The following is an 18,498-nucleotide window of genomic DNA, read 5'->3' as shown; positions in this document are numbered from 1 at the left end:
AAAAGTGATTAATTGTACACTTACCGGCCACTTTATTAGGTATACTTTACTAATAAAAGGTTGGACACCCTTTTGCCTTCAGAACTGCCCTAATCTTTCATGGCGTAGATTCAACAAGGTACTGGAAAGTTTCCACAGAGATTTTGGTCCATATTGACATGATAGCGTCACGCTAACCCATGATGCAAATCTCCCGTCCCATTAAATATCAAAGGTGCTCGATTGGATTGAGATCTGGTGACTGTGGATGCCATTTGAGTACAGTCAACTCATTTTCATGTCCAGGAACCCAGTCTGAGATGGTTTGCGCTTTATGACTGGAACTTGCCAATCAGAAGATGGGTACACTGTGGTCATAAAGGGATGGTCAGGGTCAGTAACATTAGGTAGGCTGTGGCATTGACATGATGCTCAATTGGTACTAATGGGGCCAAAGTGTGCCAAGAAAAAAATCCCCACACCAATACACCACCACCACCAGCCTGAACCATTGATACAAGACAGGATGGATCCAAGCTTTCATGTTGTTAACCCCAAATTCTGACCCTACCATCCGAATTTTGCAGCAGAAATCGGGACTCATCAGACCAGGCAACGTTTTTAAACATCTATTGTTTAGTTTTGGTGAGCCTGTGTGAATTGTAGCCTCAATTTCCTGTTCTTAGCTGACAGGAGTGGCACCCGGTGTGGCCTTCTGCTGCTGTAGCCCATCCGCCTCAAGGTTGGATGTGTTGTGCATTCAGAGATGCTCTTCTGCATACCTTGGTTGTAACAAGTGGTTATTTGAGTTACTGTTGCCTTTCTACCAGCTAGAACCAGTCTGGCCATTCTCCTCTGACCTCTGGCATCAACAAGGCTTTTGCGCCTACAAAACTGCCGCTCACTGGATATTTTCTCTTACGGACCATTCTCTGTAAACCCTAGAGATGGTTGTGCGTGAAAAACTCAGTAGATCAGCAGTTTCTGAAATACTCAGACCAGCCCGTCTGGCACCTACAACCATACCACGATCAAAGTCATTTAAATCACCTGTCCTCCCTATTCTGATGCTCGTTTTGAACTGCAGCAGATCGTCTTGACCATATCTACATGCCTAAATGCATTGAGTTGCTCCCATGTGAGTGGTTGATTAGAAAAATGCGTTAACAAGCAGTTGGACAGGTGTACCTAATAAAGTGGCCGGTGAGTGTATCTGCACAGAAAGCATATTAAATTCAAGCAGTGTGTCTACTTTAATGTTCCCAATTATTTTTCTGAAAATTACATGTCAAAATATGGGTGATATAATTAATGTTCCATTAGCAAACTATAAAGGTTTAAAGTGACCAGGAATCATTATTTTGAGGCTAAACTGTGATCTTTTAGTATGTCGTTGAATTGTTGTTCTAATTATGCCTGAAAATATTTAGTAAATAAACTATTGTTACACTGAATGACAGGCTAGTGAATGCCTTCTGTAAATCATAGTAAAATACATCATAGTAACCGTTTTTCACTAGTTTTCACTTAATCAAACAGTCAGTCAATAAAACTGGATTACACTTTAATGTTTTGATGCTTGAAACCCTGTTTTCATCTTACACCCATATACAGCAAAAGCATTTGCACAATAACTGTACATAAATAAATAAATACATTTAAATTAAAGGCATAGTTCATCTATAACAATTAAATGTACTTAAATGTTTAAATTAAATGGTTTCTTTAAGTTTTTTTTTTCCTTCTGTTAAACACAAAACATGGTATTTAAAAGAAAGCTGAAAACCATTGACTTCCATAGTAAAAACTAATACTGTGAAAGTCAATGGATACAGGTTTCTAGTGTTCTTCAGTGTATGTTCTTGTGCATTTAACAGAAGAAAGGAAATCATGGAGGTTTAAAACATGTAAAGGGTGAAAGGGTGTAGTTGGTGAATTATTCCTTGAATTAAAATATGGGCCATGTTCTTGTTTATTAGCATGAACTTGCATGAGTATGTGCTGCTTTATATACTGAATGCAGCGTATACTTATGCAGTGTTTATTCATGCATAATACAACATTTTTATTCATTTCTGTAGATTAGTGTGAATGGGTTATTTTGACAACATCGCAAAACCTATAAACTGTAATGTAAAAATATTTCCATTGTTCAGAACATTGGTGTCATGTAAGTGTGCCTAAAATCAGCTCAACCAGAGACCAGCTTAAAGAGCTCATTTATTGAGAAATCAAATTTCTCTTCATCTTTTGGCACATAAAATGTCATAAAGTTTCAGAAGTCAGAATGTTTTTGTTAGTTCAAAAGAGGCATGTATTGAAACCAAAGCTGCCAGAACGACTTGTTTTGGATTTAGTCTCAGTGGCCACATACTGTTATACTGCAGCTACATTTTGTTGTCAGTGTACCTTTTAGGGCTTAATCTTGTTCTGTACACAACGTTCAGTACTTTATAAGTTATAGCCAGATTTAACATACAGATTAAACTCCTGAAAATGCTAGTAATGGCAACCACATTCACAAGTGTGAGTGTGAACAGAACCAAACAGTTTGTTAGTGATGTGATGTGCTGTGCTGTGCAGGCCCACACAGAATCTGCTCCTGCAGAAATCCACAATTTCCCACTGATTGAACACATCACATTTATTTGCTTATGTAAATGTGTGTAAATATATATTTATTCAGTTTTTTAAACATTTGATTCAGTTATATTATTAAATGGTTTCGATCAGGGATGGCTAAACTAGGGCCCGCGAGCCAAAGTTGGCCCATATAACATTTGATTTGGCTCGCCATTCCATCTGAGAAGAGGAAGAATGATAGGCATTTCAAATGTAATGTAATCTTTTGTTTGTTTACTTTATTGTTAAACGCTGAAGCTTAATAGTTCAATTAATGTTGTAAATGAATCAGATTGAGTTTAAATGTACATGCCGTCACAAGATGCATAGAGGACAAATCAAGTCAAAGGCAGATTCTGCTTGACTAGTCTATTCAGCATTAAACTCTACTGTGTTATACATGTGATTATGTTATTATTGCAATGAGTTTTCATTTTAATTGTTATACTACATTAGGTAATATAATTTAAAGTATTTTTTATTTACTTTTAAATCTTATGAAATAAATTAGGAAATAACCAATGGCAGCTTTAATCTAATATAGCTTGGTATATTTACCCCACGGCTATCAATGAAATTTGTTTTTTGGCCCTTTATACGAAAAAGTTTGGGCACCCCTAGTTTAGAGAATTTGTATACGCTACAGTTTTTAAATGTATCTCTTTATATTTTAGAGTATGTTTTTTATTATTGTATTACTAGATTTCGTTAGTTGTACTAATTGGATTTGCAGTGTAAACCTAGAAACGCCAACTGAGCCAAGGTTCGAACCAGCGACCTTCTTGCTGGCGATAGCACTACCTACTGCACCATTGCATTGCCTACTCTCATAGTCATTCCACATAATTCCACAGATATACAACTGAAGTCAGAATTATTAACCCCCCTGAATTATTAGCCCCGCTGTTTATTTTTTCCCCAATTTCCGTTTAACAGAGAGAAGATTTTTTTCAACACATTTCTAAACATAATAGTTTTAATAACCAATTTTTAATAACTGATTTCTTTTATCTTTGCCATGATGACTAAATAATATTTGACTAGATACTTTTCAAGTCACTTCTATACAGCTTAAAGTGACATTTAAAGGCTTAACTGGTTAATTAGATTAACTAGGCAGGTTAGGGTTGTTAGGCGAGTTATTGTATAATGATGGTTTGTTCTGTAGATTATCGAGAAAAATATAGCTTAAAGGGGCTAATAATTTTGACCTTAAAATAGATTTTAAAGAATTGAAAACTGCTTTTATTCTAGCTGAAATAAAACAAATAAGACGTTCTCCAGAAGAGGAAATATTATCAGACATACTGTACTGTAAAGATTTCCTTGCTCTGTTAAACATCATTTAGGAAATATTTGAAAAAAGAAAAAAGATTCAAAGGGGGCTAATAATTCTGATGTCAAATGTACATACTTATTTAATAATTTATTTATTTGACAAAATTCTGCACAGAAAAAGCCAAAAAAGAAATGTCTGCAGATTCTGTCTGGCCCTGGTGATGCACTTGGTAATGCACATCAGAGATGTCTCTCTCCTTTGTATGAGCTCAATAATAATCAGCAGTATGGAGCTAAATTCACAGGAAAAGAGGTACAAGCCGTGACTTATTTGTGTTGCTAGATATTGCTAGTAAAAAACAGAGAACAAGAAATAAATCAAATTATTTTGAAAATAATGCTGAAGAATCGCCACCCACGTCAGCCTACTCATCATAAAGGTGATCAATATATGAGCTAAGTCTAAAGTCTAAGTGATTCTAGAAATGCCTGTTTTTACAGTGCATGTTTAATACGTGCATACCTTTTGAAATGTACAAATTAATTCTAAATTTTATGCCAAAAAAACCCATATTCTTTTCAGCATTCTTCACAGCAGTGCCCATCTATTATTTTAATATGCAAAACTGTTACTTAATCAGAGCAGTAGGCGTTTACTTACAAGTCCTGAATGCGTGGTGTGTCTGTCAACACGGTGTCTCAAAAACAGGAGAGATTATTACTTCTAAATTGTGGTGATGTTGTTAAAATCTCGCTAACATTATAAGTAGACCGAGGAGAACATTATAAATATGCTATTCATGACTTCTTTTGAAGTTTATGTCCTCTAGTCTGGCTGTTGAAAATCGTCATCCACATCCTCCCTATGGTTCTACAGTAAATCTGTTTGCAATATTATTATTATTATTCTATCCTAAGTGTATTGCTGGCCCTGTAGCTAGTTAGACGATCCCTGGGGTGGAGCTTTCCTTTTTTACCTCCCCCTAAAGCGTAGTTGTATATCTTTGCCAGCACATCATGTTCCAATGTTTCAGCAGAGTCAGACAGCTTTAATGAGCTCCAATTGCACTGATCTCATAATGAGGATTGTCATCCAGAGACGATGAGCTGAGATTGAGGGAAAGAAAGTGAAATATATGATTGTTGGTAGTTTTCTGATTGTGCGCTCTGGTAGTTGACAACATTATTAGACTTATGAGTGGTTTTGCGATGTATTCGCCGTGTTGATTGCATTTGTTAGAATGTTCTTTGAACAGAATTTGCCGGACTGCTTACTGTATATTTGATACTTCAAACTCAGCTTTGCTTAAAATTTCTGTGATATAGAAAACTGGAGCAAGGATGCTAAAAATTTAGAGAGTGTTTCATATTTCAGCTAGTTGCAAAGGAAACATTTCTCATTTTCATGGCAAATCTATCATTGAAACTGACATTACACTCAATGATGCTTGCTGTTTGTTCAAACTACTTACAGAGCTCAGTGTATAAAAGTACACCCCTCACAAATTTATCTTTTAAATTCATATTTTTAATGGAAAGCTATACAATGTTATATTTCTGCATACTGTATACATTAGATAAGTCAGTACTAAAGCCAGATCTGGAGCGTATCTAACAAAATAACTTATAACGGTAACGGCCCAAAAACTAGTACACCCAAATTTATATGATATAGAAAAATATCAAATACAAATTTTAAAAAGAGAAAAAAAATCAAGAGAAGAAAAAAAAATGTAGTTAACATTTTGTAGGTTGTATTTTTTATTTTTTAACAATATTTTGCTTGGTTTTAATTGTATTATCTTTTAATTTCTAAATATGTTTGGTGACTAAAATATCATTTTAATAAATATATCTGCCAAAATACATTGCCTATGTTCACTAAGAAATTGTTACAAATTTTCAAAATGGAGTGTACTCAAATATGCTGAGCACTGTAAAATCTCACTTAAAAATCACTTCTGACCATGCAGTTGTGGAAAATACACCTGTTTTTTCACAAGTTTACAGGGTCATCTGTATCATGGTTTGTTGGGACACAGGTTTACAGTAAGTGCGTGCGTAAATCATTCATACACAACAAGCAAAGTGGTTTAAAAGTGAGAACATGGTTTTCCGGGACAAGAAACAAAACAAAAAACACTGAGTGAGGTTAGTTGCATACTTGACTTCATCATTCATTCATCGTTCATTTTATTTGGAGTCATAAAATAACACAGTGGGTCTCAGATTTACAGGGTCACTGATGTGTCCCTGTATACTAGGGTGACCCTGTAATGCTGGTAAATAACCTGGTGTTGTTTGGACCCTGTAAACCATGTATACAAGAACACACACACACACATTTGTTTTTGTAAATTATAGGGACATTACATAAGTTTCCATTGTTTTAATACTGTTCAAATTGTATTTTCTATTGCCCTAAATGCAACCATCTCAGGACACTGTACAGTTTTACTTTCTGAAAAACCCCCAATTAATGTGTCATTTATATGTTTTTTTAAAAGAAATGTGGACATCAGCAATTTCCTTTTTGCATCAGATATAAAAAAACAATGAAGTTCAAACTTGACAAACTGCTTGTTTTGCTTCTAGAACTTCTCTACAAGATCTGAGCACACTGTAAAAACGTCCTAAAATGCTGTTTTTCTGTCTGTCATGAAATACAGTATATCTCTTATAGTCATTGCAGTGCATTAAAGACATATGCTTCTTAGTATACGTCTTCTCTTGGAATCAAATGACTGACATGTATAGCATGAACAAAGACGCAATGAATCAGTGTTTACAAATAATGAATCTAACATCTCTTTTTTTTTTTTTTTTTGTTCTGTCTCTGCAGGAATCCTCATATTCATTTGCACTGAAATGCCTTATTAGCCTCTCCACTGTAATTCTACTCTGTCTGATCATTATGTACCACGCAAGAGAGATCCAGGTAAGCAGACGATTCAGCCGTAAATATCAGCAGAGACTAAAACACCAGCCTGATAGATTACAGAGAATCACTTATGCCAAATTTCTCATGACTTATGGCAAGACACTGCAGGTGAACAGAGAAAACAAATATATATACTTGCAGCTGTGCACAAGACGTTTGGCCAGCGGAGAAATTAAAATGGTCGTGCCCATCTGAGTCTGGTTTCTCTCAAGGTTTTTTTTTTCTTCACTCGCCTCGGTGAAGTTTTTTTTCCATCTCCGCTGTCGCCACTAGCTTGCATGGTTTGGGATTGGTAGAGCTACCCATCGATGAATTTGCTCTTCAGTGTTTGAACTTTCAGTAATGATTTTAAACCATACTGACTGAACTGAGCTAAACTGAACTGAACTTAAACACTAAAAACTGAACTACTCTGTTCCAATTACTATGACCATTTTTGTGAAGCTGCTTTGACACAATCTACATTGTAAAAACGCTATACAAACAAAGATGAATTGAATATATATATATATCACCATACTCTAGTCTAACAGTTGATTTATTACAGCTGCAGATATTTGTTTGTGTTACAAGTAAAATGGTATGTGTAAATAAGCAAATGAGCCATTATTTTGTGAAATATGCACTAATTTGCATACATTTCTTTCACAAAAATTGGAACATTTGACCAAGTCAGATTTAAAGTTTGTGTTTAACAAATTTTTTTTCTTACATTTTAGTCAAAGGTTTTAGTTAAAGGCTCCATAATTCAGAACCTTCAGTGGAAAAACACATAAATTATTTTGTAGAATAAAATGTTTTATATAATCAAGCTCATTGTGAATTAACATGTATATCTGTATAAACCTTTAAAATATACACTACTGGTCAAAAGTTTGGGGTCATTTTTTTTTTTTTTTTTTTCAAAGAAAATGATTCTGTTCATCAAGGCGGCATTTATTAAATGTAGAAAAAATGTAATTGTTAAATATTTATTAAAACTTTATATAACTGCTTTCTTATTGTAAATAGTTTCAAATGAAATTTTTACTCCAGTCATTATTGCTTTTATTACTGTTACCATTAATAATAATGATAACAACAACAACAATAATAATAACTAATATTATAGTGATTTCTGAAGGATCACGTGACTCTAAAGACTGGAAGCAATGAAGCTGAAAATTCATCATTAAAATCACTGGAATAAATGATTAAATTAAATGATAAACTACGTTTGAACAGTTATTTTAAAGTGCAATGATATTTCATAATTTTACAATTTGTGCTGTATTTTTGATTAAATAAATGTAGCCTTTGTGAGCAGGAGAAGCTTTTTTAAAAACATTTAAAAATCCTACTGACCCCAAACTTTTGACTGGTGGTGTAGATATAAATAAAACTTTATTAAACAGAATAAAACAGATTTAAGGCTCAGTGAGGGAGGAAAAAAACTTGTTTTGAGAATTAAAAAAAACCTTAAGAAATATGTATTGTAATTAATATTTACAGTGACAAATTGATAGCCAGAAGTACAAACGACTTTCCTGCTGTTACCAGTTTGTCCAGTTAGCTCGCTATGAATGTCGGCAAACTTGAAATGCAGAGAGGAGTTGACCATGATGACAGTGTTTGAGTCTGGTGAAAAACGGTTCCAGAAAGCGTGTAAGACAAAAACAGAAGCGAAAAAATAAAATAAATAAGTAAATAACAGGGTGAGAATGTGGTAAAATTTGAAAATGTGGTAAAAATCAGGCGAGGGTTTTTATTTTTCTGGGTTGCTTTTTGAAACAGTCAGTTTGGTTTAGGGAAGTGGGTGGATGGATCAATCGGTTCTTTTAAAAACACTATTGGATGGGTTTAGGGAAGGAGGAGGGTGAGTCAGTCAAGTCAGTCAGTAGCTACCTCTAGTGGATTTACGAAAACCAAAACTGAAAAGAAAAAAAAAAACGTAGCTCCTGGGATGTATTTGGTGCTCTCCAGAAATGTACATAGCTTTATGTTTTCAGAATGAGCCTTGGTTGCCTTTTTGTCACTCCATAACATAGAAAATATTATTTAAAGTCAGGGGGGGGGGGGGGGGGGGGGGACGAATCATTTTGTAGAATAAAATGTTGCATACTGTATAATAGAGCACATTTTGAATGAATATAAATCTGTATGAACCTTCAGAATATAGATGAATAAAATTTATTAAACAGAAAAAAAACAGATTTAATGCTCAGTGGAGTGTAGAAAGAAACTTGTTTTGAAAAGGACTTCAGAAATATGTGTTGTAATTGCTATTTACAGATAAAAATCTATATAGCATGATAAAAAACACGTAATATTTTTTTACATTTTAGTCAACGTTTTTTCAGAGGGGGATTTTGAGAATCTCTGGTTGCAGCATAGGCTCATCCTGAAAATGTCCCCCATATACATTTCTGGAGATCGCCCATATATACATTTCTGGGATCTGATAGTTGCAGAAATCAGGTAAGACAAAAACAAAAGCCAAAAAATTAAATAAACCAGTAAATAACAGGGTGAGAATGTGGTCAAATCAAAAAACGTGGTAAAAATCAGGCGAGGGTTTGTCTTTTTTTGGATTGCTTTTTCAAACTTTCAATTGGGTTTAGGGAAGTGAGTGGGCGGGTCAATTGGTGCTTTTAAAAATACTATTGGTTAGGTTTAGGAAAGGGGGAGGGTGAGTCAGTCAGTCAGTCGGTCAGTCATTTAGTCAGTCGACAGCGTCCTCTGGTGGATTTATGTAAGAACTTCAGGTGAGAATGGCACCTGCGAGAGAAATTTGCGACCTCAAAAAGCGGCCTCTGGTTGGTTTGCGAAAACAAAAACTCCACAAAAAAAAAAACAGCTCCTGGGATGTATGTGGTGCTCTCCAGAAATGTATATAGCGGAACAGTTTCAGAATGAGTCAGAGTCATCTTTTTGACACTCCATAATTCAGAAAACATTGTGAAAAAGCCAGGAAAAATGTATCATTTTGTACAATAAAATGTTGTAAATATTTAAGCACATTGTGAATGAATATACGGTTGAAGTCAGAATTATTAGCCCCCCTGAATTGTTAGCCTCGTTTATTTTTCCCCTAGTTTCTGTTTAACGGAGAGAAGATTTTTCCAACACATTTCTAAACATAATAGTTTTAATAACTAATTTCTAATAACTGTTTTATTTTATTTTATTTAAATATTTCTACTTAAATAAATTTATTTTATTTAATATTTGGCTAGATATTTTTCAAGACACTTCTATACAGCTTAAAGTTACATTTAAAGGTTTAACTAGGTTAATTAGGTTAACTAGGCAAGATAGGGTAATTAGACATGTTATTGTGTAACGATGGTTTATTCTGTAGACTATTGAAAAGAAATATAGCTTAAAGGGACTAATTATTTTGACCTTAATATGTTTCTAAAAAAATTTAAAACGGCTTTTATTCTAGCTAAAATAAAACAAATGAGACTTTCTCTTGAAGAAAAAATATTATCAGACATACTGTGAAAATGTCCTTGCTCTGTTAAACATCATTTAGGAAATGTTCTTCACAAATTGAAGAACACTTTAAGAAAGGAAAAAAGCCAAAAATCTGACAATTGACAGGTGCATGAAAAACCTGTTTTTGCCTGCAGTGTCTTGCCTAATAGTATTGGCAGAAGGAAAACTCACTCTAGCTATTATATTTCCTGAGATCTGCATTCAGAGTCTGTACTGTTCTACCTATCCATTAAAAGCTCTTTACAGAGAAGACGCTGATTTTGATTAATGATGGTATTACAAGTGGGGCTTATGGCTAATAGGAGACATAATTTAATACAAGCCTGTCAATCAGTTGGTTTGTAAGCATTATTTCATGACTTGGAGCATCAGCTGGCGGTCACATTACTGAACAGATGAACAATTAAAAACCTTTTCTCCTGATTGCAGGTTGTGTACATTACAAAAACGTAAAAGGTCCACGTCATAATGAAAATACTGAAACCTCAGAGAATATATGAGGCTCAATTTTTCTTTTGACTAGTTGCCTTCTGGCTTACATGTGTTGGCTGTTTATTAGTTCTTATAAGTAACATATAAACTTAGCTATTGCATCAACTGTCTTACTATTACTCATTCATTCATTTTCTTTCGGCTTAGTCTCTTATTTATCAGGGGTCGCCACAGTGGAATGAACCACCAACTATTCCAACATATGTTTCCAACACCCATACACACTCATTCACACACACTCTCACAAACTATGGCCAATTTTGTTTACCCAATTCACTTAAAGCGCTTGTTTTTGGACTGTGGGGGAAACCAGTAGACCTCGAGGAAACCCACACGAACACAGGGAGAACATGTCCACATGTAATTTAAGAATTTATTGAAGCTAAGTCATAGTTAATAGTTAATATGTCTTCCAGAGACTTAATTTCTATTTAATAGATACATAGATAGACCCTCCTGTGAAATTTAAATTATTTCAATTTGAATAAGTGCTGATTAATGGAGAAAAGTTTTTTGCAACACATTTTTAAACAAAAGGTTTAACTAATTTCTAATAACTAATTGCTTTTGTCCTTGACAGGATAACGGTACATAATATCCTACTAATTATTTTGCAAGATATTTGTATTCATACATTAGTAATAAGGCAAATTAGCCTGCTTTAACTAGGCAAATAAGGTTAATTAGGCAAGTCATTTGACAACAGTGCTTTGTTCTGTAGCCAATCTGAAAAAAATAAATCTTAAGGGGGCTAAAAATTAATATTGACCTTAAAAATATTTGTAAAGGATTAAAAAATGCTTTTATTCCAGCCAAACTGAAAGAAAAATTTATTTTTGGAAATACTGGAAAAATTTCCTTGCTCTGTTAAAGCTGCTGTATGGAAGTTTTTGACTCTTGTGCATGAAAATACCATAATATGTTTGCAGATATTTAAGAAACATGCAAAGTAAACAGTCTTGTTTATTCTGAAAAACAACGCTGAAGTCAGATATTCTGCTTTGAAAATATCCATCAAAGACCAGACCGGCTGTCTTTGTTTTGGTTCTTTTAACCCGCCCACTGCCAGTTTAGCCAATTATATTGCAGCACCTCGGGTTGCCTTGGTGGAAAACCGCATATTTCATTTTTTCAAGTCAAGAAGGCTTTTAAAGCATGCGTCTGTGACTGAAATGTGACCTTCGGTGGACAGTAGCAGACTCTGAAATGAGACTCAGATTTAGAGTTCCACATGAGGGGCTTATTAATTAGCAAAAAAAAAAAAAAGTAATTAGTACAAATGTAAACATTAGGTGAGCAGGTTACACTGTACCCCGTGTGTGTCCTAACAACATTCTACATGACGAGTTTTGCAGTGATAAGCAATTAAGGCTGTTTGCACCAAACGAAAGATGACAGAAATTTAAAATAAGCCATTCAATAGCACAGTATACGCACTCACTCACAAAATGGTAATGTTTATAATCCAATTAATATATATTAAACCTCTAACATTATTAAATGTACATGCTGAATCACTGATATGTGTTGGTTTTCTGTTGTTTAGCTGCAAGAAATGAAAGCCATTTCTAATATATCAATTCAAGGAGTTGGTTAGAACAAAAACTCCTTTTAATATAAAAATATTCCTTCTATAGCGTGCTGTTGCTTTTATATAGAACACAATTTAAATCAGCCTTTAGGCTCGATAGTCAGACTCACTCCTGGTGGTCCTCAGTTTGGCTGGCTTGCGTTTGTTTTAATCCAGGAATGCAAAACCTAATACTGCACCTTTAAATATCATTTGGGAAAATTTTTAAAAAGAATAACAATTTCACGGGAGGGCTAATGAATTTCCCTTTAACTGTATGCATCAGATAAAAATATCTGAAATTCTTTTACAGTAAATTAACTGAAAATTATATGTTAAATGAGTATTTAAATCAGTTTAATACCTGTTTATTTCATCTTGGATTTTGCTGTCTAGAAAGTGAAACTTTCATTATTAGCGCTTATCATAGTATTTAACTCTTTATGATAAATTGCTTTGCTGTATTCTGCACATAACTTTAAATAAAAGTGTCTGGTTAACAAAGAAATCTAAATGTTAAATATTAAAAGTAATTATATACCATATATTTACATGGCAAAACATATACTGTTGAAGTCAAAATGAGTAGCCCTAAAGGATTAGCCCTATAAGTATATCTATTATAGATATATATAATTTTATTATTATTATTTTTTTTATTTTGCAAATGCTGTTTAATAGAGCAAGGACATTTTCACAGTGTTTCCTATAATATTGTTTCTACTAGAGAAAGTATTATTTGTTTTATTTCGGCTAAAATGAAATAAAACATTTTTTAAAACCATTTTAAGGTCTAATAAGGTCAATATTATTAGCCCCCATAAGCAATATTTTTTTATGATTGTCTACAGAACAAACTATTGTTATACAAAGGCGTGCCTAATAAACCCAACTTGACCTAGTTAAGCCTTTAAATGTCACTTTAAGCTGAATACTAGTGTAAAATATTATTGTTATTAGAAATTATTTATTAAAATTTTTATGTTCAGAAATGTGTTGAAAAAACTTTTTTCTGTTAAACAGAAATTGAGAAAAAAATACACAGGGGGCTAATTATTCAGGAGGGCTAACAGTTCTGACCTCAACTATATATAGGTGGGTTTTTTTTGTTAACAGATCCTCATATTCCTTACTGATTGTCCTGTCTGTTGTGTGATGTCCAGCTCTTTATGGTGGACAATGGCGCAGACGACTGGCGGATTGCCATGACGTACGAGCGGATCCTCTTCATAGTCCTGGAGCTGCTGGTGTGCGCCATCCACCCCATCCCAGGCCAGTATGTGTTCACATGGACGGCCCGCCTGGCCTTCACCTACACGCCGTCGGTGGCAGACGCAGACGTGGACATCATCCTGTCTATCCCCATGTTCCTGCGCCTCTACCTGATCGGCCGTGTAATGCTCCTGCACAGTAAACTCTTTACAGACGCCTCGTCGCGCAGCATCGGAGCCCTCAATAAGATCAACTTCAACACGCGCTTCGTCATGAAGACCCTCATGACCATCTGCCCAGGCACCGTCCTGCTGGTCTTCAGCATCTCGTCATGGATCATCGCCGCCTGGACTGTGCATGTCTGCGAGAGGTGAGGAAAACAGGGATTTCAGCATAAAAACTAATTGTACAATGAGGATTGAGGCAAGATGCTGTATTTAAGTGCACCTGTTGCTTTGGAGTTTTTATTAGTTGATTGAAAGAAATAGTCAAAAAACACACTTGATTCTTTTGCCACACTTTATTAATTAGTGTCTGCAGATTTTTTTATTATGGATATTTTTAAAGGAGGTTTTCATAAAGTTGCTTTTCTTTAATCACTTCAGCAGCACTTAAATAAACCAAGCATTAAAATTTTATTTATATCTACATTCTAAAGGTTTTCATAGAGGAATCTGTTCATACATACACTGTAAAAAAATTACAAGGTGCCGTATTTTGTGATTGACAAGAGTTTTTATTTTATTTTTAAGTTTATTTGCTGTTGTGACTTGCATTATGGGACCTTAGTCTCTGCTTTGTTGACTTTTGGTGTTAAAAATTCAACTCCAACCTGCAAAGCTCAGCTCAAATGTAGTAGTGTCCCAATTAGTTAAGATATGGATTCAATTTAGGAAACACACAGGTTTACATAGGTCTTTCATTCTTTCTCCAATATTTAAAAACCACTGTTTTGCACCATCTAATACTTATGCAGCTTTCAGAATGTGGTTTGATAAGGGCATAAAAACAATTTGTGGCCTCTACGAGAGTGGTGTTTTCTCATCCTTTAATAACCTTTCTAAAACATTTGACCTACCTATTTCACACTTATTTATTTATTTATTTATTTATTTATTTATTTATTTATTTATTTATTTATTTATTTATTTATTTATTATTTATTATTTATATATTTATTTATTTATTTATTTATTTATTTATTTATTTATTTATTTATTTATTTAAAAACATTTTTTAAGACAGGCACTTTGTGCAAAAACTATTCCCTCATTTTCCAAATAGACCTCCTGAATCTCCACTAGATGACTTGTTAAAGGGCCATGAAACCCCCCCTGTTTCAGCAGGGTGTTTTCACTCCTCTAGTTTGGAAAAAGTCAGGAAAGTGGGTGTTTCTAGCTCGGTTTAGGTGGGAGTGTCGGGGGAGGGAAAGAGGGAAGGATTTGAATAAAAATGGTAGTTTCCATTTGGGCATTTCACCGAGGCAAAACAAACACACACACAGGGGAGAAAGACAGTGACTGTGTTTACTGACAGTGGAATGTTTGACATTGCACATCGTATAAGAGAAAAAAACCTCTGTATTTATCGGTTGGTAGTTAGGTAGGTAGTAGGTAGGTCAGAAAGCCGTGTGTGTGTAGACTATCCTGTCACAAAATACGTTGAAAATTTAACACAGCGGTCGGTAATAGTTTGATTGTGGTGTTTATATGTTAACACTCGGAGAGCAGCATTTATAGCGGATCTTTCAGTCTATAATATTGTAGTGACTTTAACGTACTGTAAACGAAGTAACTTAGAAATCAGTTTAACTAAGGTCTGTCTTTAAACACTGAAAGAGTACTGCTGACGATATGAACTAACTTTGCGTCTGAATAAACAATAAAAAACCACTGATCGGTCACTTACCACATCTGTAGAGACAAGACAATCAACACCAACTGGAGCCACATCTTTATTAAAAGGAGACAAGCAGCAAATCCAGATTTCACCATTTCCAGATGCGAAAAGCTCTCGAGTAAAAAATGTTCCGTACAAATGTATTTCTGCCGCGTGTCGCGTGCACTGTAATCCACACGTGAGTCCAGCTGCGCTTTCATAGTGGGAAAATGAAAACAAAACCTTAGTTCCCCTTCGGTTGGGGAACTTCAGTGCCATGAATGGGAGGATTCGGATCAGAAGCCGCTTATCTGGAGAGTATTGAACGGGCCAATGAATGAAATTAATTGGCAGCGTAAGCTTGCGCAGGTGTGCGACATCTGCAATCATCTCAGCATATAAGCACACCTGAAGCCAGCAGACGCCATCCTTTTCGCTTCAGATCCTTTCTGAGTGAGTCGATGAGGGTTCCTCTTGCTGATCAGCACTTCAGAGCGAATGAGTGTGTCTCCCGGTCCAGAGTGGGTCTTCGCGGTGGCAGACGGTCGAGCTGGGTTACTCCCTTGCCTGCGGTTCTTTGGGTCCGGTCCTCCAGAGCGGTGCGTATAGTTGCAACTTTCCTAAAAGAGCAACACAGTCGTGCAGCACGTCCTTTTCAGGATGGCGCTCCGACTGTGCGTTTCTGGATGCGGGGGTTTCCTGTCTCCGGATGATGGACACGATCACTGCATTGCATGTTTGGGGGTCCAGCATGTTAATGCGGTGCTCGCGGGCGGTTCATGTCGTCATTGCGATGCCATGACCGTTGCACAGCTAAGATCGCGGCTAACTTTCGCAAGAGAGCGAGCCACCCCAGTTGCCTCCTGTTCTAAAAAAGCAGCGGGCGCTCGGGCAGATCTGAGGGTTTCAGCGGGAGCTAATCCGCCGCCCACGGGCTCGCGGACCTCTCGCTCCTCACGGCGCTCCATCCAAGCTTCGGGTGGTGAGAGTGATCCGTCTAACCAGATGGTAGCTCTCACACTCGCTGACACCGGAGATCAGATGTCCTCCGCGGCATCGGAGGGTGGGCTTTCACTGTCTGACGAAGATCCGGACCCGCTCGCCCCCTCCGGGCAGGTGAGCGCTGTCAAATCGGATCCTGAAGCGGACATGTTAGCCGTGCTTTCCCGGGCTGCTTCGGCCGTGGGGTTGGAGATGGTTTATCCCCCAGCTCCGCGGCCGGACCGACTAGATGGGTGCTACGTAGAGGACCAGAAGGCGAAGCCTTCGAAGCCTCTCGTCCCCTTCTTCCCGGAAGTGCACAGTAAGCTCACGCAGTCCTGGAGGGCACCTTTCTCTGCCCGTGCTGCGAGTGCCTCCGCCCTCACCGCCCTTGACGGCGGAGCTGCCAGGGGGTATGAGGCGATCCCGTCAGTGGAGCGCGCTATCGCGGTCAATCTTTGTCCGCGCGGCGCCTCTACGTGGCGGGGTTTGCCCCGCCTCCCGTCCAAAGCCTGTAGGTTGTCTGCCTCCCTCGGAGCCAGAGCTTATAAGGCTGCGGGCCAGGCTGCTTCTGCTTTGCACGCGATGGCCACCTACCAGCGCTACCAAGCGCAGGCGCTGGCCGAGCTGCACGAGGGCGGGTCCAACCCAAGCTTATTACATGAGCTGCGCACCGCGACCGACTATGCTCTTCGGACTACTAAGTCCGCCGCGTGTGCGCTGGGGAGGACGATGTCCACACTTGTGGTTCAGGAACGCCACCTCTGGCTAAACCTGGCCGATATGCGCGACGTTGACAAAGTTCGCTTTCTTGATTCGCCCATATCCCAGGCTGGCCTGTTCGGCGACACCGTCGGTGAATTCACCCAGGAATTCAAGGCGGTGAAAGAGCAGTCGGATGCGATGGGCAATGTCATCTATCGGCGTGGCCGTAAGCCCGCTCCGCCCGCCGAGCCATCCACCTCCGCTGTTCCTCGCCGAGGGCGCCCGCCAACGAGTGCTGCCCCGCCCCCGCCTGCGCCTCCGGCCAAGCGGGCGCGGCGTTCACCTCGAAAGCAGGCAGCCCCTCCTGCCCAGGGCGCCGTTAAGTCCGGTAAACGGACCGCGAAGCGTCCCTGAGACAGGCCATCCGGAGAAGAGGAAACTTGCTCTTTCCCCGCTGGTGGGCGGGGCCCCGATTACAACGGTACTTTTCAGTGCCACCAAAACATCAGTAAAAGAGCACTTTTCCCCTTCCCCGGATGTGACTGCACGAGTTCTGCCAGTCCGGGACGCGCTGCCTTCCGGCTCGCAGACTCTACGTGCTTCGCCAGTGGCTCACGAGCGCTGGGGGGACGGTCTCCCTTCCCTCAGCCCTCCAGCCCCCTCTCCGGAGTCAGGGTGCGGAGCCAGAGCGAATCGCTCTCCTCCAGCTTTTCCGCGGGACCCTCGTGCTTCCCGGATCAGCACACCCACTCCGCGCTGCCCCACCGCTGGTACGTCAGCGATTGTAGCGATGACTCCATTAGCGAGGGCTCTGCCTGCCTGGTTAGCGCGGGCCAGCCCCTCGCGGTGGCTCATACGCACAATCAGACTCGGTTACGCGATTCAGTTCGCGAAACGGCCCCCCAAGTTTACGGGCGTGTATTTCTCCAGGGTCAACCCCCTGTCCGCCCCTGTCTTGCGAGAGGAGATTGCTGCCCTCCTGGCGAAGGGTGCAATCGAGCCGGTTCCTCCAGCCGAGATGGAGAGTGGGTTTTACAGCCCATACTTCATCGTACCCAAAAAGAGCGGTGGGTCACGGCCAATCCTAGATCTGCGCGTTTTGAACCGCTGTCTGCACAAGCTGCTGTTCAGAATGCTCACGCAGAGGCGCATTCTCCAATGCGTTCGTCCTCGGGATTGGTTTGCAGCCATAGACCTGAAGGACGCGTATTTCCATGTCTCCATTCTTCCACGCCACCGCCAATTTCTGCGGTTTGCGTTCGAGGGTCGAGCGTGGCAGTACAAGGTCCTCCCCTTCGGGCTCTCTCTGTCTCCGCGGGTCTTCACCAAACTCGCGGAGGGTGCCCTAGCGCCCCTTCGG

The 18,498-nt window shown here is 38.4% G+C and overlaps 1 protein-coding gene across 5 annotated transcripts in view; it reads left to right on the top strand.

The window, feature by feature from the left end:
• The window catches only part of kcnn1b (potassium intermediate/small conductance calcium-activated channel, subfamily N, member 1b), a 100,359-nt gene that overhangs the window by 43,324 nt on the left and 38,537 nt on the right, over window positions 1–18,498 (top strand). For all 5 annotated transcript variants that reach the window (NM_001442582.1, NM_001442583.1, NM_001442584.1 and 2 more), the window contains 2 exons: window positions 6,722–6,817; window positions 13,526–13,944. In NM_001442582.1, coding sequence (NP_001429511.1) covers window positions 6,722–6,817; window positions 13,526–13,944 — 515 coding nt within the window. The remainder of the gene's footprint in view (window positions 1–6,721; window positions 6,818–13,525; window positions 13,945–18,498) is intronic.

The sequence above is a fragment of the Danio rerio genome, chromosome 8 (genome assembly GCF_052040795.2).
Source record: "Danio rerio strain M-AB ecotype USA chromosome 8, GRCz13ab, whole genome shotgun sequence".
Classification (NCBI taxonomy): Eukaryota; Metazoa; Chordata; class Actinopteri; order Cypriniformes; family Danionidae; genus Danio; species Danio rerio.
Note: the sequence above shows the minus strand (reverse complement) of the source record. Positions and strands in the feature narration are given on the sequence as shown.